The sequence below is a fragment of the Diceros bicornis genome, chromosome 3 (assembly GCF_020826845.1).
Source record: "Diceros bicornis minor isolate mBicDic1 chromosome 3, mDicBic1.mat.cur, whole genome shotgun sequence".
NCBI lineage: Eukaryota > Metazoa > Chordata > Mammalia > Perissodactyla > Rhinocerotidae > Diceros > Diceros bicornis.
The window spans coordinates 96,869,897-96,889,656 of NC_080742.1; the positions used below are offsets into that span (position 1 = coordinate 96,869,897).

Genomic DNA, 19,760 nt, shown 5'->3' on the forward strand with positions numbered 1-19,760 from the left:
GGCACTGCAGGCAGGAGGGGAGCAAAGGGCCCAGAGAGACCTGAGAAAGAAGGTAGGGACCATGGCTTCTTATTTCTTTATTGGACGCTTTGTAGATGTCACACAGGTCTAAAAGTTACAGTTAAATAATTATTTAAAAACCGACCAGGACCAAGGCCCTGGTCCAGAGCTCCAAACCAGAAGCGGCAAGGAATGGGGGCGGTGGGCTGGGGGGTATTCCTCCAACATCACCAAAACCCAGAAAATGAGGATCCTAAGCTCCTTGACGGGTCAACCCTAGGTGTGGGCCCTTGGGCTAACCCTCGGGTGCCTCTGGCTGCATCACTATCAGGGTCAGTAACCAGCAAGGGGCTGGCGGGAACAGCCAGCCAAGTCCAGACATGGACAAAAGTAACTGGAAGGACAAGAAACGGACAGGTACTGTCCAGCTGTAGATAAGATCACAGAGTGCAGCTAAGGCAGGTGGGGGCAGGGGAGGGGCTGGGGAGCAGTATTGCAGCAATGCAGGAGTGCAGCCCCAGGGGCCTGGCCTGGGCGAGGGCTCACACGTTGTGGGTCCTCCTGGTGAGCTGGGGCTCCTCGCCCACCAACTTGGACTTGAGGTGCTCCTTATAGGCCAGGATGTCTCCAGGCCACCTGGTGATTGTCTGCTTCTCACAGACCCAGATTTCTTGTGCAACCTAAAAAGCCAATTCTAGACTTAATAATCCTGGCCAGCACTCTCCCCATCCCTGCCCAGAAGACTGTTCTTAGGGAATTCCAGGAAGAAAACCTGACAACTTCCCCGTCCCTCCCCGCCCCAGCCCACCCTGTCCCATATCCAGCTCACGGTTATATCTTCTACGTTCTTTGGGATGGTCTAATAGCCTAACTCTAGTGTACCATAATCAGCAGGTTCAGAGCCTTCCAAGCAGGGATCTACCGTGTCATTCCTATTTCCAGTTCCCTGGCAGGGCCTAGATCTATTCAGAGGCTTCACTCTCAGCTTCCTTTTCTCCACCTCATAGCTTCCCCAAAGCTTCAGAGAAATGACCAGCGGCTTTTCCACCAATGACTGGTGGTAGCCCTCTGTCTAATCCAAATCCTCCTTAGTATAATACAATTTCTAGGCTGAAGAATCTTGGGACAGCAGTAAAAGCACCCCATTCTCTACCCAACTCCCTCCCCGATTTTGGCCAACAATGCCAAGTTGGCTAACATCCCCAAATAGCTAATGAAGAAATGAAGTATTTCTGTTAAGCCTTTCTAAGTTTCCCAAAGAGCTATAAGGTCATCACCCTGTGAGGCCCTGAGCCATTTTACCAAATCCCGTCAACGGGACTGGGCCCTCCAGGTGCCACAACTGTGTTCCACCCAACCTTCTCCTAGATGCCATCTACCAGGCCTCCAACCCCAGCTGGGAGCCTCACCTGCTGAATGAGTCTGAAATCATGGCTGACCAGCATCATACCACCCTCAAACTCATTGATGGCATCTGCCAGGGCATCAATGGTCTCAATATCCAGGTGATTGGTGGGCTCATCCAGGAAGAGCATGTGGGGGTTCTGCCAGGCCAGCCAGGCCAGACACACTCGGCACTTCTGCCCATCAGACAGGTTCCGGATTGGGCTCACCTGAATGGAACCATGACATTTATATAACTTGGTGTCATCCCCTCCATACAGCACGACTTACCTGTCTCCCCGGCTCCTCCATTAATATTATTGCCATTTTACAAAAAGCGGGGCTCAAGAAGACCCAAGATCACAGAGCAAGATGGCGGCACGGTCACCAGTCTCTCGAGGCCTGAGAGGGATACATTTGGAAGCCTGAAGCCCTCGCCATTACCAAGGCCATACCTCTCACTCTCTTGCAGCACTTAAATCTTAATGAATTGGAGCAATCCAGTAGACCCTCAGTCCAGACCTGAATCCAGGAACCTGTTTTTTAGGTTTCAGTTTCTCTTGCCCTCAAACACTATGGCTCATCCTCCTCGTCTGGAGGCAAGGGCATGGCAGACACTGGCATGCTCTCCCTGCTTCTCCCTCATAAAAAGACCTGAATGCTCCAATACATAACACCCTAGGATAAAGGAAAGGTAGTGGCTCTCTTAGGAGTAGAATCAAAGGAGACTTTGGGGATAGCTTTCAAACCTGGATCGCCAGGACAGTGTCCCCTAACCATCCAGCTAGTCTCCTAGTTATCTGGGGTTCTTTCCCACATCCCCCTCCACTGACCTGCTGTTTCCCAGTGAGACCATATCGCCCAATGATCTTCCTCATTTCTTCCTTCTCCTTGATCTCTGGGTAGCACTTCATCATGTACTCCAAAGGCGAGAGGTCTAAGTCCAGCTGCTCTTGTAAATGCTACAGGAAAAAAACCCACCCAGGTGGGACTGGTGTCCCGCTTCAAAAGGAACCCTCCTGCATTACCTGCTGAGTAACTCTCTACCTCTACCCAGGCACCTATTCAAGATCCCAAGAGAAACAGGTAGGAGCTGATTTGGTCACATGCAGCCCCCTTCCCACACCTTGGGCAACTCCGTCCACCCCAACTCCAGGCCTGTACCTGATGGTAACGCCCTATCTTGACATGAGAGTGTTTTCGGATCATCCCGTCTGTGGGTAGTAGCTAGAGAGAAACGAGTAGTAAGTGGAAAGATAAGCATATAAAAAAAGAAAACCAGGTCAGAAGCAGACAAAGGCAGAGCAAGGAAACAAACATATGTTTACACTGAACAAGATTCATACAACTTCCTAAACAGAATCTACATCACCACCTCCCAGACTGCTATTCTGGCCACTTTAAAAATACTTAGGGGGCCGGCCCAGTGGTGCAAGTGGTTAAGTGCGCACACTCTGCCGCAGCGGCCCGGGGTTTGCAGGTTCGGATCCCGGGCGTGCACCAACGCACTGCTTGGCAAGCCATGCTGTGGCGGCGTCCCATATAAAGTGGAGGAAGATGGGCATGGATGTTAGCCCAGGGCCAGTCTTCCTCAGCGAAAAAAGAGGAGGATTGGCAGATGTTAGCACAGGGCTGATCTCACACACACACAAAAAAAATTTAGGAAGGCAAAGATATAACACAATCTATTCAGTACGTATTACATGTCTACAACAGAATGCACTTTACTGAATAACAAAGGACTCAGATATAGGTACAACAAACATTTTCTAAAATAAAAACATCTCTAAATGCCCTCATGTTCATATATTCTAAACGCTCTGATTGAAAACAGAAAAGTGTTGAGACACATGCAAGTATTCTCTCTCTCTCACACTCACACACCCACAGTCTCCTCCTCCTTCCCTTCTTCTCTGAGAAAATAGCCCCAATCCTCAGCACTGCCCAGTGACAACACCCCCAATCCCAAAAGATGGCTCACTCATCACCAGGGCATCCAGGCCTTCCAAGAGCCCTTCCCTCTTCCTCAGACACAGCAAGCACTACTCTTGGAAGTCCCCAGCCCCAACGTGGTACCATACCTCTCCAGTTAGCAGCTTCAGAAGAGTTGACTTCCCTGCTCCATTGGGTCCCACCAGAGCCACTCGTGTGTCAAGATCGATACCAAATTCTAGATTGTTGTAGATGCAAGGCTGAGGTGGGTGCGAGAGAGACATGGATACAAGGCTAAAGTACTGATCAATCTGGTTGGCAGACCAACCCTACTAAGTCTCAGTGACCACTGAGAGAGGTGGCAGTGTAGAGGAGGGCGGCTGCTCTCACGGCAGACCCCAAACCACTGCCTCGACCCGCTAAGTACTTGAAGAGGGGCCACAGTGAGTCCTTGGGGGATCTCAGCTGCCATGCCTGAAAAATCCCCCGCACCACATGGGTTAGTAGGTGTGGTCAGCAAAGAACAGGGGACTCTCCCCAACCCAGTGGACACTCACCTCGTAAAATGCACCCCAGCAACCCAACCACACGAGTACTCACCCCATCTTTTGTATACTTGAAGCTCACGTTTTGTACCATAATGACGGGTGGGGGGATCTTGCCACATGGTGGAAAATAAAATGACAGTGTCTAGGAAGAAGAGAGAGCATTTATCAAGTTAGGTCCTTTCTTACCCACCTCACCTTAGGTCACCTAATTCCACCCAATCAGACCCCTACCTTGTCGCTCACGACCCTCTCTGTCAGTCCTGACGCCATCATTTTCTGTAGCGTCTTCTCTTTGCTCTGGGCTTGCCGGGCCAGCTTGGCACTGCCATGACCAAACCTAGCAATGTAGTTCTAAAAGAGACCAGAAAGGGGGCTTGGAGTATGGGCAGGCACCAAACGATTCATCTTAAATGCAGGGTAAAAACTGATGACAACTTCTTCCTGATCTCCTTCAGCACTCCCAAACTCCCGAAATACCCTTATCCATTTCTCCTGGAGAATGTGAGCTCAGCTCTACAACTGCCCTACCTTCATGTGTGCAATCTGATCTTGCTCCCAGTGAAATCTCTTCATCTGGTTCTCCTCCAGCTCCAGCCGTGTCTTCACATACTGATCATAATTACCCTGCAAGAAAATGCACCAGATGAGGCAGGCAGCTTTAGCCTCGGCCCTGGGTTCTCATTTGGGGTATAGAGGGATGCAGGATGGCATCTGACTTGGCCCTGGCTATAAGATTGTGCAGTAGGGAAAGAGGAAGTGCACTGAAAAAGCATATCCTAACCTAGAATCTGAGGTCTTTCAAATTGTGTCTCTCACAGTTAGCCTGGCCAGAGCAGGGTTCCAGATCAAATCCTCAGGTTAGCCATAAAGACATCCACAGCATTGGGAGTAGCCCTGAAAACTACTGTCAGAGGGATATCACGAGGCTCACAGCCTTCCAAGAGCACCTCCCACTACTCCCTACCCGTAGAGGCTGAAGCCCTACGCTGACTACAAGAACTGTCCCCAGGACAGAAGACATTAGACCAATCAGATTTAGGACCTGGCAAACTCTGCACAATTAGACTGCCAAGGTTTCTATCTGCAAAATACTGGACTCAACCTAAATATCCAGCAAAAAGGGTCTGACAATATATAAGATAGCCACACAATGAAATAATATGCAGTCACTGAAAAAATAAGGTTGATTCATATATATTCATATGGAAAGCAGTCCAAGGAATATTAAATTTTAAAAGCAACTATAGAAGAGAATGATTATTAAGACTGTAACTGTGATATGTATACATGAAATTTTCTACAAATGCTTGCAAGTATACAGAAAATTTCTGGAAGGCTAAATAAGAAACAATTAATATTGCCCTGGTGAGCATAACTACAAATGAAGAGGACTTCTACTTCTCACTTTTTATTTGATGTATTTTCTGAAATACAGAATATGAAAAGGTAAGGTTCAAAAGCAGGCTGTTGAGATCCTGACTCTCATTTTTCGTGAAAGGAGGAGTAAATGTGTTGACTGTCATGAAGCAGAGTTAAACAGCCATTTAAGAAGGTGGCGGGCAGCAGGGCCTGCTTCGGCACTATAAAAAGTCAACCTCTTTGCCGTACAGCAAACATATACCATGTGCACAGGCTGCCAATCCATGGCCTATGGCCTAAAAGCAATTACTTGGGGACGAAAATAAAACAGGCTGCAGGACTCCTTGTCCATATCTTTTTATAGCAATAGGTAGAAAAGGGCTGCTAAGTCATTTTTTTTTTAAAGGAGAACTTCAGGGAAGTGGTAAGCACAGAGGTTACTGTGGAGAAGCCAAGGCCCACTCACCGTATAATACTTCAGTTTCTTGTTGTGCATGTGAATGATGTTAGTACAGACACCATTCAGAAAGTCCTGGGAATGGGAGACGAGGACCAGGATGCGCTTAAAACTGCAAAGCCAAAGAACTAGTCACGGAGGTGCTCAAAATGGAAGACAGTCTACAACAGGTGAGCTGCGAGTCAGGCCCAGAAAACCTCCATTCTTGCCCATCCTCACACCTGAGCACCCTTTAGATTTACTGGCCAGTTCCCGCTCTCAGCAAGCATCTAAGCTACCAGTGCACAATCTCCCTGTAAGGACACTTTGATGCCTTTCCAAGTGTAGTGAGACAGTCAGTTTCCTCTATCTTCTGTTCTAATTTTCAACAGAATGGAGTGGAGATGGTACAGTGATGGCAAAAACAAAAGTGTATGTACACAAACACACCCATAAATGTGTCTAAAACCGTGGGTGGGAAGAACTGGAACAAGTGCAATAAAAACCACCAGGCTCTTCTTTTTAATGAAGGTACCCAAGTCACTGCAGAGACCACAGAAAGCCTTCTTTCAAAGTTGGCACAATATTCCAGGTTATTCAGCTTTTTAGCCATAGAAAGACCACTGCCATATCGGTTATTTTTTCCTTTGTCACTACATCATGATTGTAGATGGGAGTCCCCCTTTATACGATGTATATAAATACAGTTAAGAAAAAAATATTGTCTTTAAAATGTTACATTTTAAATAACGGGAAAGGGGCCGGCCCAGTGGCGCAAGCGGTTAAGCACGTGCGCTCCGCTGCGGCGGCCTGGGGTTCGCTGGTTCGGATCCCGGGCGCACACCGACGCACCGCTTGGCAAGCCATGCTGTAGCGGCGTCCCACGTAAAGTGGAGGAAGATGGGCATGTATGTTAGCCCAGGGCCAGTCTTCCTCAGCAAAAAAAAGAGGAGGATTGGCAGATGTTAGCACAGGGCTGATCTTCCTCACAAAAATAAATAAATAACGGGAAAAACCAAAAAAGTTTAAAAAAAACACAAACCAAAAAAACTCACACATTTCAGACTAAACAAAAACAATCAAACAAAAAGGCCAGCCCTAAAGATGCTCACCACTTTTTCAATCTGGCCTTCACTCTGGCCTCACTTCAGCTCCTTTCCTTACTGCTCTAGCATCAGTGTGGTTTCTGGGCATCCATTTCCTATGGAGTCACTCAACATCTTCTTCAGGGCCCGCCCACTCCCCACCCCTCTCCCCATCCTCTTACGTCTTTAGTTCTTCTTCCAACCACACACAAGCATCGAGGTCCAGGTGGTTGGTGGGCTCGTCCAGGAGCAGCATGAAGGGCCGAATGAAGAGGGCTCTGAGGGACAGGACAGGACACGGAGCCACTTCAGTCTAACAGGTGCTACACAAGAGGGGACAGCCTTGCCTGCTACCTGCACTTCTGGTCAGGTCTGGCTTGCGTACTGAAATCAATTCTAGGTCCTACACCTTAGAGGAAAGGGGAGAACTACAAGACAAACCAGAGCTGAAGAGCAGAGATTGAAGGGCAGAAACAGGGCTGGGAAGCAAAGGGATGATGTAGTTTGGAAATAAGGTTGTAAAAGTTCTTATGAGTCTAAAAGTCTTTTACACTGAGATTGGTGACCAGTGGGAAGACAAAAGGATACAGAGGAAACAAATTGCTAAAGCAAAAAGTATTCAGCTTAAACCTATCTGGTGGGGTTGTCAGATTCCAGCAAGAAGGCAAAAGAATATATATATATATTTTTTAGAATATTCTTTTTCTTAGATGGAATCTCAAGACAGGAGAAGCAAGGGTATAGTGCTGGTTCCCACACCTGCAAAGCTTCTTTAGAAGTTAAGATTTCTGGGTATCAAACTCTAGCATTCTGACTGCATAGATCTGAAGGAGAGGCTAGAAAATTTTATTTATTTATTTATTTATTTATTTTTTCCCCCAAAGCCCCAATAGATAATTGTATGTCGTAGTTGCACATCCTTCTAGTTGCTGTATGTGGGACACGGCCTCAGCACGGCCGGAGAAGCGGTGCGTCAGTGCGTGCCCGGGATCCGAACCCGGGCCGCCAGTAGCGGAGCGCGCGCTCCGCTGCGGCGGCCCAGGGTTCGCTGGTTTGGATCCCGGGCGCGCACCGACGCACTGCTTGGTAAGCCATGCTGTGGCGGCGTCCCATATAAAGTGGAGGAAGATGGGCACAGATGTTAGCCCAGGGCCGTCTTCCTCAGCAAAAAAAAAAAAGAGGAGGATTGGCGGATGTTAGCTCAGGGCTGATCTCCTCACAAAAAAAAAAAAAAAAAAAAAAAAAATTTATTTTTTTAAAAGCTCTCTAGGTGAAGCTGAGGCTAAATCTTGCTAGCATGTGGAACCACTGCTGTCATGTTCTAAGACACACACAAGCAGCCTTGCTAAAGCAGTATATCAAGCCTCATCAATGCACCTGACAGAGAACGGTGAGGTAAGGAACCACCTATTTAACTGGGGACTTTCTGGAGGGACTGCCGGGGGAACGATGATGGTCTACAGAAACTTGTTTTGGGTCCAATTCACAAGAGGGTAAGAAGGACAGATATCCTAATAGCTATCTACTGTTTTATCTTTATAGCCAGATTTAGAAGGACTGAAGCACATAAAAGGGTGGGAGGGGACTCAGGAGGAAAGAAAAGAAACAGACATTCCACCATTTTACCTTGGGCTGGTCCTAGGACTCCTAAATTCTGTGCTGGCAATCCAACAATGATCACTTCAGTCAGGAAGCTCACTCCTTAGCCCACATATACCACCCCCTTCCACATTGTCGTCGATGTCTGTGTCCTGTTAGCCCTTACTGACCTCTGATCCCAGTTCTAAACAGTTCCACTGGAGTGAGCATTCAACCCTAAGAAAGATGGGGAGTACAGAAGGTGGAGAAGGAGGGAGGGACTCACCTGGCGAGGGCAACCCTCATTCTCCAGCCCCCACTGAAGTCTTTTAGTTTCTTGCGCTGCATGGCAGGTGTGAAACCCAGTCCGTGCAAGATCCGTGAGGCTCTCATCTCTGCCTTGTCAGCATCCAGCTCCTCCAGTCGCTCATAGAGCTCCAAGAGCTTCTCACACTCCGCTGTGGGCAGTGCATGGCCTGTGAGGCTCCCTGGGCCTTTCCTGGGAAGAAGCCCAACCCCATGCCCCTGGGTGTGGAGCCCTACCATCCTCGTGAGCCAGCCGCTCAGCCTCCCTCTCCAGCATGGCTCGCTCTGTGTCGACTTCCATCACACACTGCAAGGGTGTCTTATCACTAGGGGGCATCTCCCGAGTCAGGTGGTAGATGTCGATATGCTCAGGGATGGGCACTTCACGTTTCCCAATAGCAGACAGCAGCATGGACTTTCCTGAGGGGCAAGCAAAGAAGGTGAGGAGAAGTGGACACTCAGCACAGTTCTGCCTGTCATTCTCCTACACCAGGTTCCTCCACTCCAGCCAAACCATGACGTCACCATTTTTTTGAGTACCTTTCTTCCTTGCATTCATTCAAATCCTGCTATTAGTCCCTCTACCCGTCCTTGGAATGCCTTTCCAACTTTCCTCCAATTCTTGTCCCACACCTCCTCTGTGAAGTCTGTTCATTTACAATGGGGCTCACGCATCACCACCTTCCACCCCTCCCGCCCACTTCTCCAGCACCCGGTGTCTGAAACTACTCATGTGGTACTTACCACATACTGCTCTGTATTGCTAGTTCCTTTTCCCTGAGCATATCTGCTCTCCCACCCATACTGTAAACTCCTTGCTTTGTACATAGCTGATGCTAAGTAAATACTTGCTGAGTGACAGATGAGCCAAGGAGAGATACCTCCCACCTCGCCTTCCAAGGGCCTCACCAATTCCATTTAAGCCAATGAGGCCATAACGACGGCCTGAGTTTAATTCCAGTTTGGTGTCACTGAGCAGCTCTTGACCATGAAAGGTGAGGGAGAGGTTGATAATGTGGGCATCAGTACTATTGGGGTGAGAGGCAAGGACACCAGTGACAGCTCGAGCAGCAGCTTTCTTCATCTCAAAGTCCTCTAGCTCCTTGGTCAGCAAATCCACTTCTGGGGACAGAAAAGCAAAGAAGTTTGGGAAGAGGGCTGTAAGACTCAGCGCTCACACAAAAAGGCATGTATTAGAGCCCCTGCGTAGCCCAGTTAGTAGTGCATCAGACTTTTAACCGAAAGGTCCAGCGTTCAAGGACCTGTTCAGGCACCTGTGGCTTTTACCACTTAGGTTACCAATTATCATACGAAGAACCAAATGCTGGAAAAGCCATGTCCTGAAGGACCTGGGCTCAAGATCAAGTTGAGCAGACTCAGATGTTTCAGTAGCTTTAAACAGCATGTACATCGCATACAGATCTGCCCTAATACTCTGCTTTCTTGGACACTTTTTATTTCACAACTTGTCCTTTTAATTCTAACTTCTCTTGTTCTTAAATAACATAAATGCGTGGCCCCCCCACAGCTAGAACTTCAAATTGTCCTCCATGAGTATGTGTAAAAGAACTAGTCCTAATGCCCAAAAGACAGTAGATACTAGAGAGGTGCAATTCTTCTATCCCATGACTTAAAGAACTTCTAGACAGTGCTGACAAGAAGCTACACTGCCCAGAAGGGACCAGTGTGAGAAAATGCAGAGGGATTGACAGTAGATACTAGAGAGGTGCAATTCTTCCATCCCATGACTTAAAGAACTTCTAGACAGTGCTGACAAGAAGCTACACTGCCCAGAAGGGACCAGTGTGAGAAAACGCAGAGGGATTGATGAGGCAGGGCCAAGGCTGGGAAAACCAAAAGCTCCCAAGCCTGGAGTGTTTCAGAGATGCAAACTGACATGAGACAAGAGACTAGCTGTTCTGCCTTTGTGGTTTTTCAGATATGACGAGATCATTAGGCTGGGAAGAACTATTAATATTAATGGCTAACACTAAAACTGGCTAATAGTTAAGTTTACTCTGTGCCTGGAACTGTCCTACATCATCATTCCCCATCTAATTTAATCCACATAACCCTTATGACATATATACTTACAATCTCTATTGTATAGATGAAGAGGTTAAATAACATAGCCAAGGTCAAAAAGGCTAGTAAGTGACAGAACCAGAATCTGAACCAGGGTTTGTCTGACCCCAAAGCCCATGAACTTATCATTTCACTATACCACCTTTCCATAAAGGAAAGTGCCCACAAACTATCGTTGAAAGTGGGACAGAAATGGGGGTGGAGGGAATCTTGGTAAGCTTCTTCCAAAAGAGAATAAGATGATCTATCTACCTTTTCAGGAAGGAGTTAGAAACCACACATGAGGTTCCACCATTGTGAGAATTTTCTAATTTCTTAGTCTTCGTCACCCTTACCAGAGTTCCCCTGGTGATTTTACAGTAGAACCCCTGAAATGAGAAAAGCCTACGTGCTTGTCCTCAAGAAGAGTAAAGATGGGGGACAGGAGGGAAGAAAGCTCGGTACCCTTCTCAGACAGGAAGGCTTGGGGAGAGCAACTCCAGGGGAGAAGGTGTGTGGTATGGTTAGTCTTAGGTCACTCTCTGAACACACCATCCTGTCAGGAGATTACCAGTGCTGGTGCCACCCCACCAGGGGATGGCAGTATCTCCGTATCTACCTCAGCTCCCAGTACAGTTATGTTATACATAAGTGCTTAATGTATACTTTTTGAATGGAGATCAGATTTTTTGTTTTGACTGAAAGGAAGAATCTAAAAAGACTCTTTTCAATATGGTTGAGTTACCAGGCTTCCCACAGCCCTACTTTGTGCCAATCCTTGATCTAGATGCTGAGAAGACGGAGTAGGGAGAAGCTTATGATCTAGATCAAGAGCTGGTACACTTTTTCTTAAAGGAACAGATGGTAAATATTTTAAGGCTTACAGGCCAAGTGGCAAAATTGAGACTATTATGTAAGTAAAGGTATATATGTACTACTGTTTAAAATGTAACCACTTAAATATGTAAAAACCATTCTTAGCTTAAGAGGAGGAGGGCTTAAAAAAAGGCTGGCCAGATTTGGCCAACTGCCTATTTTTGTAAATAAAGTTTTATTGGAACACAGCCACACTCATCATTTACGTATTGTCTATTGCTGCTTTCCACTACAATGGCAGAGCTGAACAGCTGCAACAGAGATCATATGGACCACAAAGCTACAAACATTTACCATCTGGATCTTTACAGAAAAAGTTTGCCAATCCCCGGTCTAGATCTCCATCTGCTCAGGCAAGGGGTAAATCAAAATTAAGGGAAGGCTATATATCATTTTCTCTTGATCTCTTCCAGTTTACAGAATCTATGACCTAAGTCATCTCCTGAGCTTCAAACGTAAGAGACTTAAACAGACCTCACTGTCCTAGCCTACAGCATCCAGGAAAACAGGCTCAAAAGACAAGTGAATAACATTGAATAAATGGAAAAGGGATTCTGGAATAAATTTCATTAGAGAGAATAAATAATGTAGACCTCATAAGAAGTCCCTTTCCATTCATTCCCCAAACAAGGGGACCAGCTGAACTCCACTGCCTATCTTTAACAGTCCCACATTCTAAACAAGGTTGAACTGACTGTCAGAGACCACTTTCTTTGGTATTTATTTTGATCTTTCCATACCTTACTACCTAAGGAAGGCCATGTGGCAATTGGTAAAGGTTGGAGAATGGTGACCTGCGGCATCAAGTAATCCAAAACTCAGAGAGGAGAGAGGAACCAGTCTTGGGAGAGGAAGCAGATGATCCGTTAATTAGGAAAGCAGACATGACCCTGGTCCCCGGCATTAAGAAATGTTGTAGCAGAGTTAGAAAGAAAGCAGATTTCACATTTCAGAACAGCAGCTCCCTGAGGAAGCAGGGTGAAAACCAAAGCTCCATCACTGAGATGGGGATACTACAGCTGGGTTCCCCGGGAAATTCTATTTTCCTAGGAGGAAAGGTGAACAAGAAATTTATAATGGGAACAGTGGACAAAGCAGGATTCAGTTTTCTACCTTCCCAATTCATCTAGAAAGTACCTACAGAGCTGATGATAGATATTGCTTAACCATGGTTCCTGAGGGCCTAGAAGGGACCCCATCTCTCTACTTTAGAGATCACAACTGTGCTTGCTTGTTCACTCCCATCACTCTTAACTTCCCATCCCTCCATGATTCTGGCCAGGAATAAAACTTCCCCACAGCCTGACTTTATTGCACTAGCTTTCTCTCATAATTCTTATTTTGGAGACAATTCCTACCACTCAACTCTCTCCTCTCAATCATTTTTAACTTCCATTTCTCTGAATTCCTATCTTTCACAATTCGCATTAGTAATTCTCGTCTCCTTTTCAAATATTTACTTAGTATCTATCTGCAAGGCTGGTCATACAAAAAAGTAATACCCAAGACATAGGTGCTGCACTCAAAGATCAAACAATTTAGATGAAGAAACAGAAGACAGAACATAAACAGGTAATGCTGTAAGATAGCACAGAGGTATTGTGAATGGAAATATTACGGAGGTCAGGTTTCACTGAGAAAGGCTTTACTATCTTGAGCTGAGCCCTAAGAGAAATGTTGAATATAGCTAGCACAAAAATTGTGGTATTAGAACTTAGCGTGTAAAAGGACAGAAACGTGGTGACTATTCCAGGGATGATAATAGTCTGGATGGAGCAGAAGGCCTGTTTAGGGAGTTTTCAGGGGGCAGGGAAAGGTGGCTGGGAATAGACTGCCAAGCCTATTCTTTATCACACAGTGCCATGTTTCCCTATCTAGACTGTAAGTTATCAGAGGGCAGACTACGTTTATAGTGCCTCAGTATGTAGCCACTGTCTAGCACTTGAGAAGTGCTCAATAAATATTTCCCCAAATACAAGTAACAGAAAAGCACCTCTTTCCCAGGAAAAAGCCATAAAACAAGTCATAGGTTTCTCTCTTGTTGGTATAGTCACTACCCTTGGGGGGACAAGGATATAATGTGATCAAGAGCCTGGCACACTGACCACCATGTGTAGAAACGGAAATGAAGAAACGGGCAGGGAACTGACCTCCTCCTTAAAGTCTAGTAGACAGAGCAGCAAGGCAGCACAACTCCCACATCTGCTTGCCACTGAGTGTGTGAGAACCTCGTGTTCAGTTTCCTTGATCAATAACAGGATGGCACAAGCTCCAACTCTACTGATTTGATTCATCATGAAAAGCTTCTGGCACCAGATATATTCTCCAGTGCCCCCAGCAGCAGGATTCTGACTCCAGCTGGGGCATTCATTAGGTCGTAGCAACCATCCCAGGAACCCACCTCTCCCTCAATTCACCTGTGGTCTCTCGGCCATTGGCCTCCTCATTTTTCTCCTCTGCCACCTGTGGTTCTGTGACAGCATCTCCGTTTTCTTCATGTCCCTTTCTGGGCCGCTGTCGTGCTTTGGCAGCTTCCTTCTTTTTGGCCGCCTTCTTCTTGGCCAGGTCAGAAGGCATGGTGATGAACCACAGGAGTAGGTTACTGTTCTTTCCAGGAGCCTGAAGGAAGGCAAACACCCCAAAATTCTAAACTTAACGGTAAGAGTGCCAGGGCCCCGCTCCATCCCGCTCCGGAATTTTCCTATCAAGCCTCCGATACCTAGCTCCGCCCCTGCCCGGTCGCTCCCAACTTTGCCAGGGTCTCTCAAGCCAATTTTGATCCTCCGCCGCTCTTCTAATCTTAACATCTCTTCCCTCAGGCTTTGTCCACCAATCCCCACAGACTGCCTCACTCTGGAGACGCTCCTCCTTTCAGGGCCTCCAGTTAGGGACCAGGTTCTGCCCCTCGGCAGAGGTCCCCGTCTCCGGTTTCCCCACAACTTGGCGCTCCGCACTCTAGCCGGCCGCCTCGCTTCCCCGGGCTTCCTCCTGCCGTCTGCCTCCGGCCTCCTGTCCGTCGCCCCCCGCCACACGACCCAGCTTCTTCCCGGGACGCACTCCTCCTCCTCCCCTCGGTGAGTCCCCTCAGGGTCTCCTCACTCGCCACACCTGAAACCTCCCCCAGCCCCCAAGCCGTCACATCTCTCCCTTCGCCTTTTCTTCTCCCTCGCCTCCTCCTCCCTCCCGACCCCCTCCCTCCTTCCTCTTGTCATCCTCCCTCCCCTCACCGGCCAGCACCCTCCCCTCAGCGCCCCTTCCCCCAACTCACTGGGCCTCGCCGTTCGGCCTCTGTCGCAACAGAGCTGCTCCTTGGGCTCCTCCGCGTGCGGCCGGCTCACCAGCCAATCACGGCCTCGCGCGGCTCTCGGCGCGCCGCCCCGCAGACTCCTGGGAAGTGTCGTCCTCGAGTCGCGGCGGGCAGGGCTGAGACCTCTCCTAGAGAACTACCGCGTATCCCAGGGGCCTCCCGGGCCCGTGTGACGTCATCAGGATGCGCGAGGCTGGGGATGCTAGAGTCCAAGAACTTTCTGCTAGCCAGCCCGCTTTGGGCACTGGAAACTGCAAATCTTAGATTACTCTTCAGATAAACAGGCTGGGCCTCCCAGGCCTTACTAGACCTCTCGAAAATATGTTGAGTTATGTGGAGATACCGAGTTTATAGGGCCGACCAACCGGCTCTGGCGGCAGGGTGAGTGACTACACTTCCCAGCATGCATCAGGCGGTAATGGGTCGAAACAATGGGGTGAGAAGAGAAGGGAGGTGGAGGGAGAAGGAGGAGGAAGAGTGAGGCGGCTGGTGAGAGAGGGCCAGGGAAGAGGCGCATCACTGCGAAGATGATGCGAAGAAGAGAATTCCTCCGTGAAAGAAAGGCGTCCTTGTTCATGAAACTGAGATTTTAGAGGCTGGTTTAGTGTTAGCCAAACTTTTAGAAGGTGTCGAACGTTATTCCTGAACCTTGGCCGCTTAGCCTACCCACTCCAGAATTGTTAGCCATATAAGTTTGGTGGGAACATCCCTGAAATAAAAAATAAACCCCTTTTCTGAGTTTAGCTGTATCATCAGTTAGCTGTGTGACTTTCCCCTTTACTTTTCCTTTGAGTTTTGCTGTTTGAAATCTCTCAACAGACTTCTCATTGCCTGCATTGTAAATCCCAAATCTGTAGCCTTAAATACAAAGCAGGTCCTTCGTGATCCCTGTTATTTCTCCGGGCTCTTGAGCAGCGGTGCCTCACCGTCAGTGACCCAGCTGGAGGGAAGCAAAGGAAGCTGTTACTCCCTCTGAGAACATTCTTCAAAAGTGCCCCTCACTTTTGAAAAATAAGCTCACTCTTCTCCTCCTAGAACTAGTTTTCCTCCTCAAACGGTGCTCCAGTAGAATCTAACTACTTGCATTTCAAGTAAGCGACGCTATTTCACACCTTCATACCTTTGAGCATAACTTTTTCTAGAATATCCTCCCACCAAGTAAGTGCCCACTATATGTTAGGCTCAGAGCTAGTTGATGGAGTTGCAATGGTGACAAGTCATTCTCTGACCTCAGGAAACTCACAATTAAGAAGAAACATTTAAAAAGTAAACAGACCATGACATGCAGGTGATAAGTGCCATGAAAGAAGTGAGTTCTGTGTACTGCTGGAGTACCTAGGCGGGGACCTCACTTGGCATAGCATAACTAAGAGCATGAATTCTGGGGGCAGAGTGCCTGCATTCAAACCCCAGCTCTACCATTTACAGTGTGTGACCTCAGCAAAATACATATTCTTCTCTGTAAAACGAGAATGATGATAGTACTTACCTCATATGATTGTTAGAAAGATTAGAGTTTAGTTCTTGTTAATTGGCTGATTATTACTTAGCCAGAGTTCTGCTAGGCTTCCTTCTTGCCTTCTCTGCTACTAGTAGAATCCTTGTGTAAGTATACACTAGATATTTAATTTAATACATCTGACAAATATTAAGCATTACTATGGGCAAAAGCATTGTTTTAGGTAAAGAATATACATAGACAATAGTTAAGTGACTGCAAAGCCTTTCTTTATGAAGCAAAGAAGTTATATATGGTTGTGGGTCACATAAAATCACTCATCCAAGCAGTTGGCTTCCTGAGAGCACTGTCTATAATATGCATCCCTCTCCCACTCTCATTAAAAGGCACAGTTACAGGCAGGTTACACGTTACAGAGAACTAACATTTATTATGCTCTTTCATTTATGCCATCCCATTTAATCCCCCAAGAAACTCTGAGGTGGGTATTAGTACTATTTTACAGGTTGAAAATGAAGGCACAGAGTTGTTAATAAAACAACACTGCTGGTAGGAGAGAGTGCCAGGATTTGAGGCTGGAATCTTCTGGTTTCAGAACTCCAGTTCTGTAAAATGGCCCTGCATGGCGAAAGAAAGACTAACCAGTTACTTCTCTGAATCCACCTGCATAGCAACCAATCACCTCCAGGAATCAACAGTTCCCCGTGAATCAACAGTTGCTGGGCAGAGTTTCCCTCAGCACAAGAGTGGCTTAGAAAACTTGTGGGCTGTTTCGAAGTTCTGCGGTTCCCACCCAGGCTTTAGATGTTTTGCAGGGAACAGACCTGGGGATGAGGGGAGAAGAAATGGGGAAATGTGAAGGAGAGAGAGATGTGGGTAGAGAGAAAAGCCGAGCTAAATAGGAAAAATCACAGGTCGGTGCTGGAAGCAAGAACTTTTGGGTTAGACTCTTCATTTAAAATATGAAGAAACTGAGAAACAAGGAATGAAATGTCTCATCCAGAATTACCTAGAAATTTAGTAACAGAAGGGTCTGGAACAGTGCTGTTCATTGTAGTAGTCTCTAGCCGCATGTGGCCATGGAGCACTTGAAATGTGGCTAGTCAGAATTGAAGTATGCTGTGAGTGTAAAATATGCATCGGATTTCAAAGATTGTGTGTGGAAAAAAAAGAATGTAAAATATATCAAATTTTTATATTGGTTACATGTTGAAATGATAATATTTTGGATATATTTAATATAATAAAATATTAACATTAATTTCACCTGTTTATTTTTGCTTTCTAAAAAATGTGGCTACTGGAAAATTTTGTTACATATATGGCTCACATTTCTGGCTCACATTATATTTCTGTTTGACAATGCTGGTCTGGAACCTTATCTTCCAACCTCCAGGTGAGTGTCCCTACTCTGCCTCCCAGAGTCTCTTCTAACAAGTCATTTTATTTACCACCTATTCTGTGCCAGTTGCTGAGGGGTGATCAAATTGCAGTCTGAGGATAAGACCAAAACACAGTGAAGGATAACAGTGCTGGTGAATTCTATCTCATATACTTCCTAGAACTGTGGTTCTTACCTCTGTCAGCCCCAGTGTTCCTTTTTGTTTTTCTGGTAAGGAAGATTGGCCCTGAGCTAACATCTGTTGCCAATCTTTCTCTTTTTGCTTGAGGAAGATTGTCGCTGAGCTAACACCTGTGCCAATCTTCCTCTGTTTTGTATGTGGGATGCTGCCACAGCATAGCTTGATGAGCAGTGTGTAGGCCCATGCCTGGGATCCAAACCCATGAACTCCAAGCCACTGAAGCAGAGTGCGTGAACTTAACCACTATGCCACCTGGCTGGCCCCACCAATGTTCCCTTTTAATAACAAACTTTTTTTTATGACACCCCCTTTACTATTCTAAAATAAAGTTCATAGATGATATAACGTAACTACACACTTAAATTTCAAAAAGTTATAGTGTCTTTTGTGTGTGTGTGTGAGGAAGATTAGCCCTAAGTTAACCTCCATTGCCAATCCTCCTTTTTCCTGAAGAAGATTGGCCCTGAGCTAACATCCATGCCCATCTTCCTCTATTTCATATGTGCGACGCCTGCCACAGCATGGCTTGATAAGTGGTGCGTAGGTCCGCGCCTGGGATCCGAACCTGTGAACCCTGGGTCGCCAAAGCAGAGCATGCAAACTTAACCACTATGCCACTGGGCCAGCCCCTATAGTGTCTTAATAACAGAGGAAAGAAAAGGAAATCCTTTCTAATGAAGTGTTATTTCAGTATGCTAGAAAACATAATAGGTCCACTGCTTGTACCTCTGTGTAGGATCACCTTGAATGTGACAATACAAATGCAGACAGAACACCATGAGTGACATTGCTGTCTGTCATATAGTTCTTCAAAATGGTAATTCTTAGTAAATTCTTGAACGAAACAAAGTACAGTCTTCCTTCCATTTACATGATAGTTACATTCCTTGCAAATTCAGCATATATTACAACCCTGCAAGATTACTTCGTTTTTGTATATAAAACACAGAATAGGCTCAAGGATCAGATGATTATAACCATTTTTTCACTTACGTGAATGTTCAGTAGGACATTTGAAAGCCATGTGGGATAGACAGTTCTTTCTTTTTTTGTGTGTGAGGAGATCAGCCCTGGGCTGCCAAACCTTCTCTTTTTTGCTGAGGAAGACTGGCCCTGGGCTAACATCCGTGCCCATCTTCCTCCACGTTATATGGGACGCCGCCACAGCATGGCTTGCCAAGCAGTGCGTCGGTGCGCGCCCGGGATCCGAACCAGTGAATCCCGGGCCGCCGCAGCGGAGCGCGCGCATTTAACCGCTTGTGCCACCGGGTTGTCCCCCAGACAGTTTTTTCTTCTGTGATACTGTCTTGCAATGTGCAAGACATCTAGCATCTTGGCTCCTTCCCTCAACCATTTGACAACAAAATTGCCCCGTACACTTCCAAATTGCGCCCTCAAGAAGTGCCATGCTGGTTGGGAACCTGCTGTGGGCTGTGGTGTTAGAAGGCTCTGCCTGCCCTTCAGCCTCCCCTTGGGCTGTTTTCTCCTCACTCGCTGGTCTTTAGCCACCCCACCTTCCTAGTTCTTCTCTAGGCCAGTCTCTTTCCTCCTTCCAGGCCTTCTGTGCTCTGCTCTTTGCCTGGAAAACTCTCCACTTTTTGTTTGGATAACTTACTGAAACTTTGGATCTCAGCATTCTCAAATTCCCAATCTAATTTAATTCTTCCTGTCATGTTTTCCCACTGGACTCTACTTTTCTACAATGGTACTTACCACCGTTTGTGATTTCTTCTGGGGAAGATCAGCCCTAAGCTAACATCCGTGCTAATCCTCCTCTTTTTTTGCTGAGGAAGACCAGCTCTGAGCTAACATCTATTGCCAATGCTCGTCCTTTTTTTTTGCCC

At 46.8% G+C, this 19,760-nt stretch overlaps 1 protein-coding gene across 3 annotated transcripts; it reads right to left on the reverse strand.

Moving 5' to 3' along the window:
* Positions 1–64: 64 nt before the first annotated feature.
* ABCF2 (ATP binding cassette subfamily F member 2) lies at positions 65–14,911 on the reverse strand. Of its 3 annotated transcripts, none has more exons than XM_058533409.1 (15): positions 14,836–14,911; positions 13,985–14,186; positions 9,537–9,749; positions 8,865–9,047; positions 8,608–8,779; positions 6,926–7,021; positions 5,689–5,791; positions 4,392–4,487; positions 4,095–4,214; positions 3,916–4,005; positions 3,465–3,575; positions 2,548–2,610; positions 2,217–2,345; positions 1,410–1,613; positions 65–680 (listed from the first exon to the last, which is right to left on the reverse strand). In XM_058533409.1, the coding sequence occupies exons 2-15, from the start codon at positions 14,142–14,144 to the stop codon at positions 543–545; spliced, it is 1,878 nt and encodes a 625-aa protein (XP_058389392.1). In that variant the 5' UTR covers positions 14,145–14,186; positions 14,836–14,911; the 3' UTR covers positions 65–542. The 3 variants fall into 3 exon arrangements, with proteins under 3 accessions (XP_058389392.1, XP_058389395.1, XP_058389397.1); XM_058533412.1 differs by lacking the exon at positions 14,836–14,911 and adding an exon at positions 14,287–14,540; XM_058533414.1 differs by lacking the exons at positions 65–680; positions 1,410–1,613 and adding an exon at positions 1,652–1,785.
* Between the last annotated feature and the right edge of the window lie 4,849 nt (positions 14,912–19,760).

What these genes read in the sequence shown, in the direction of transcription:
- ABCF2 (XM_058533409.1), bottom strand. Translation starts at nt 14,144, where the DNA reads ATGCCTTCTGACCTGGCCAAGAAGAAGGCGGCCAAAAAGAAGGAAGCT. An exon ending in GCGGCTGGCTCACGAGGATG is followed by an intron (nt 8,780 to 8,864) that starts GTAGGGCTCCAC and finishes CACTGCCCACAG; the next exon opens with CGGAGTGTGAGAAGCTCTTG. An exon ending in ATGAGGGTTGCCCTCGCCAG is followed by an intron (nt 7,022 to 8,607) that starts GTGAGTCCCTCC and finishes CCTGTCCCTCAG; the next exon opens with AGCCCTCTTCATTCGGCCCT.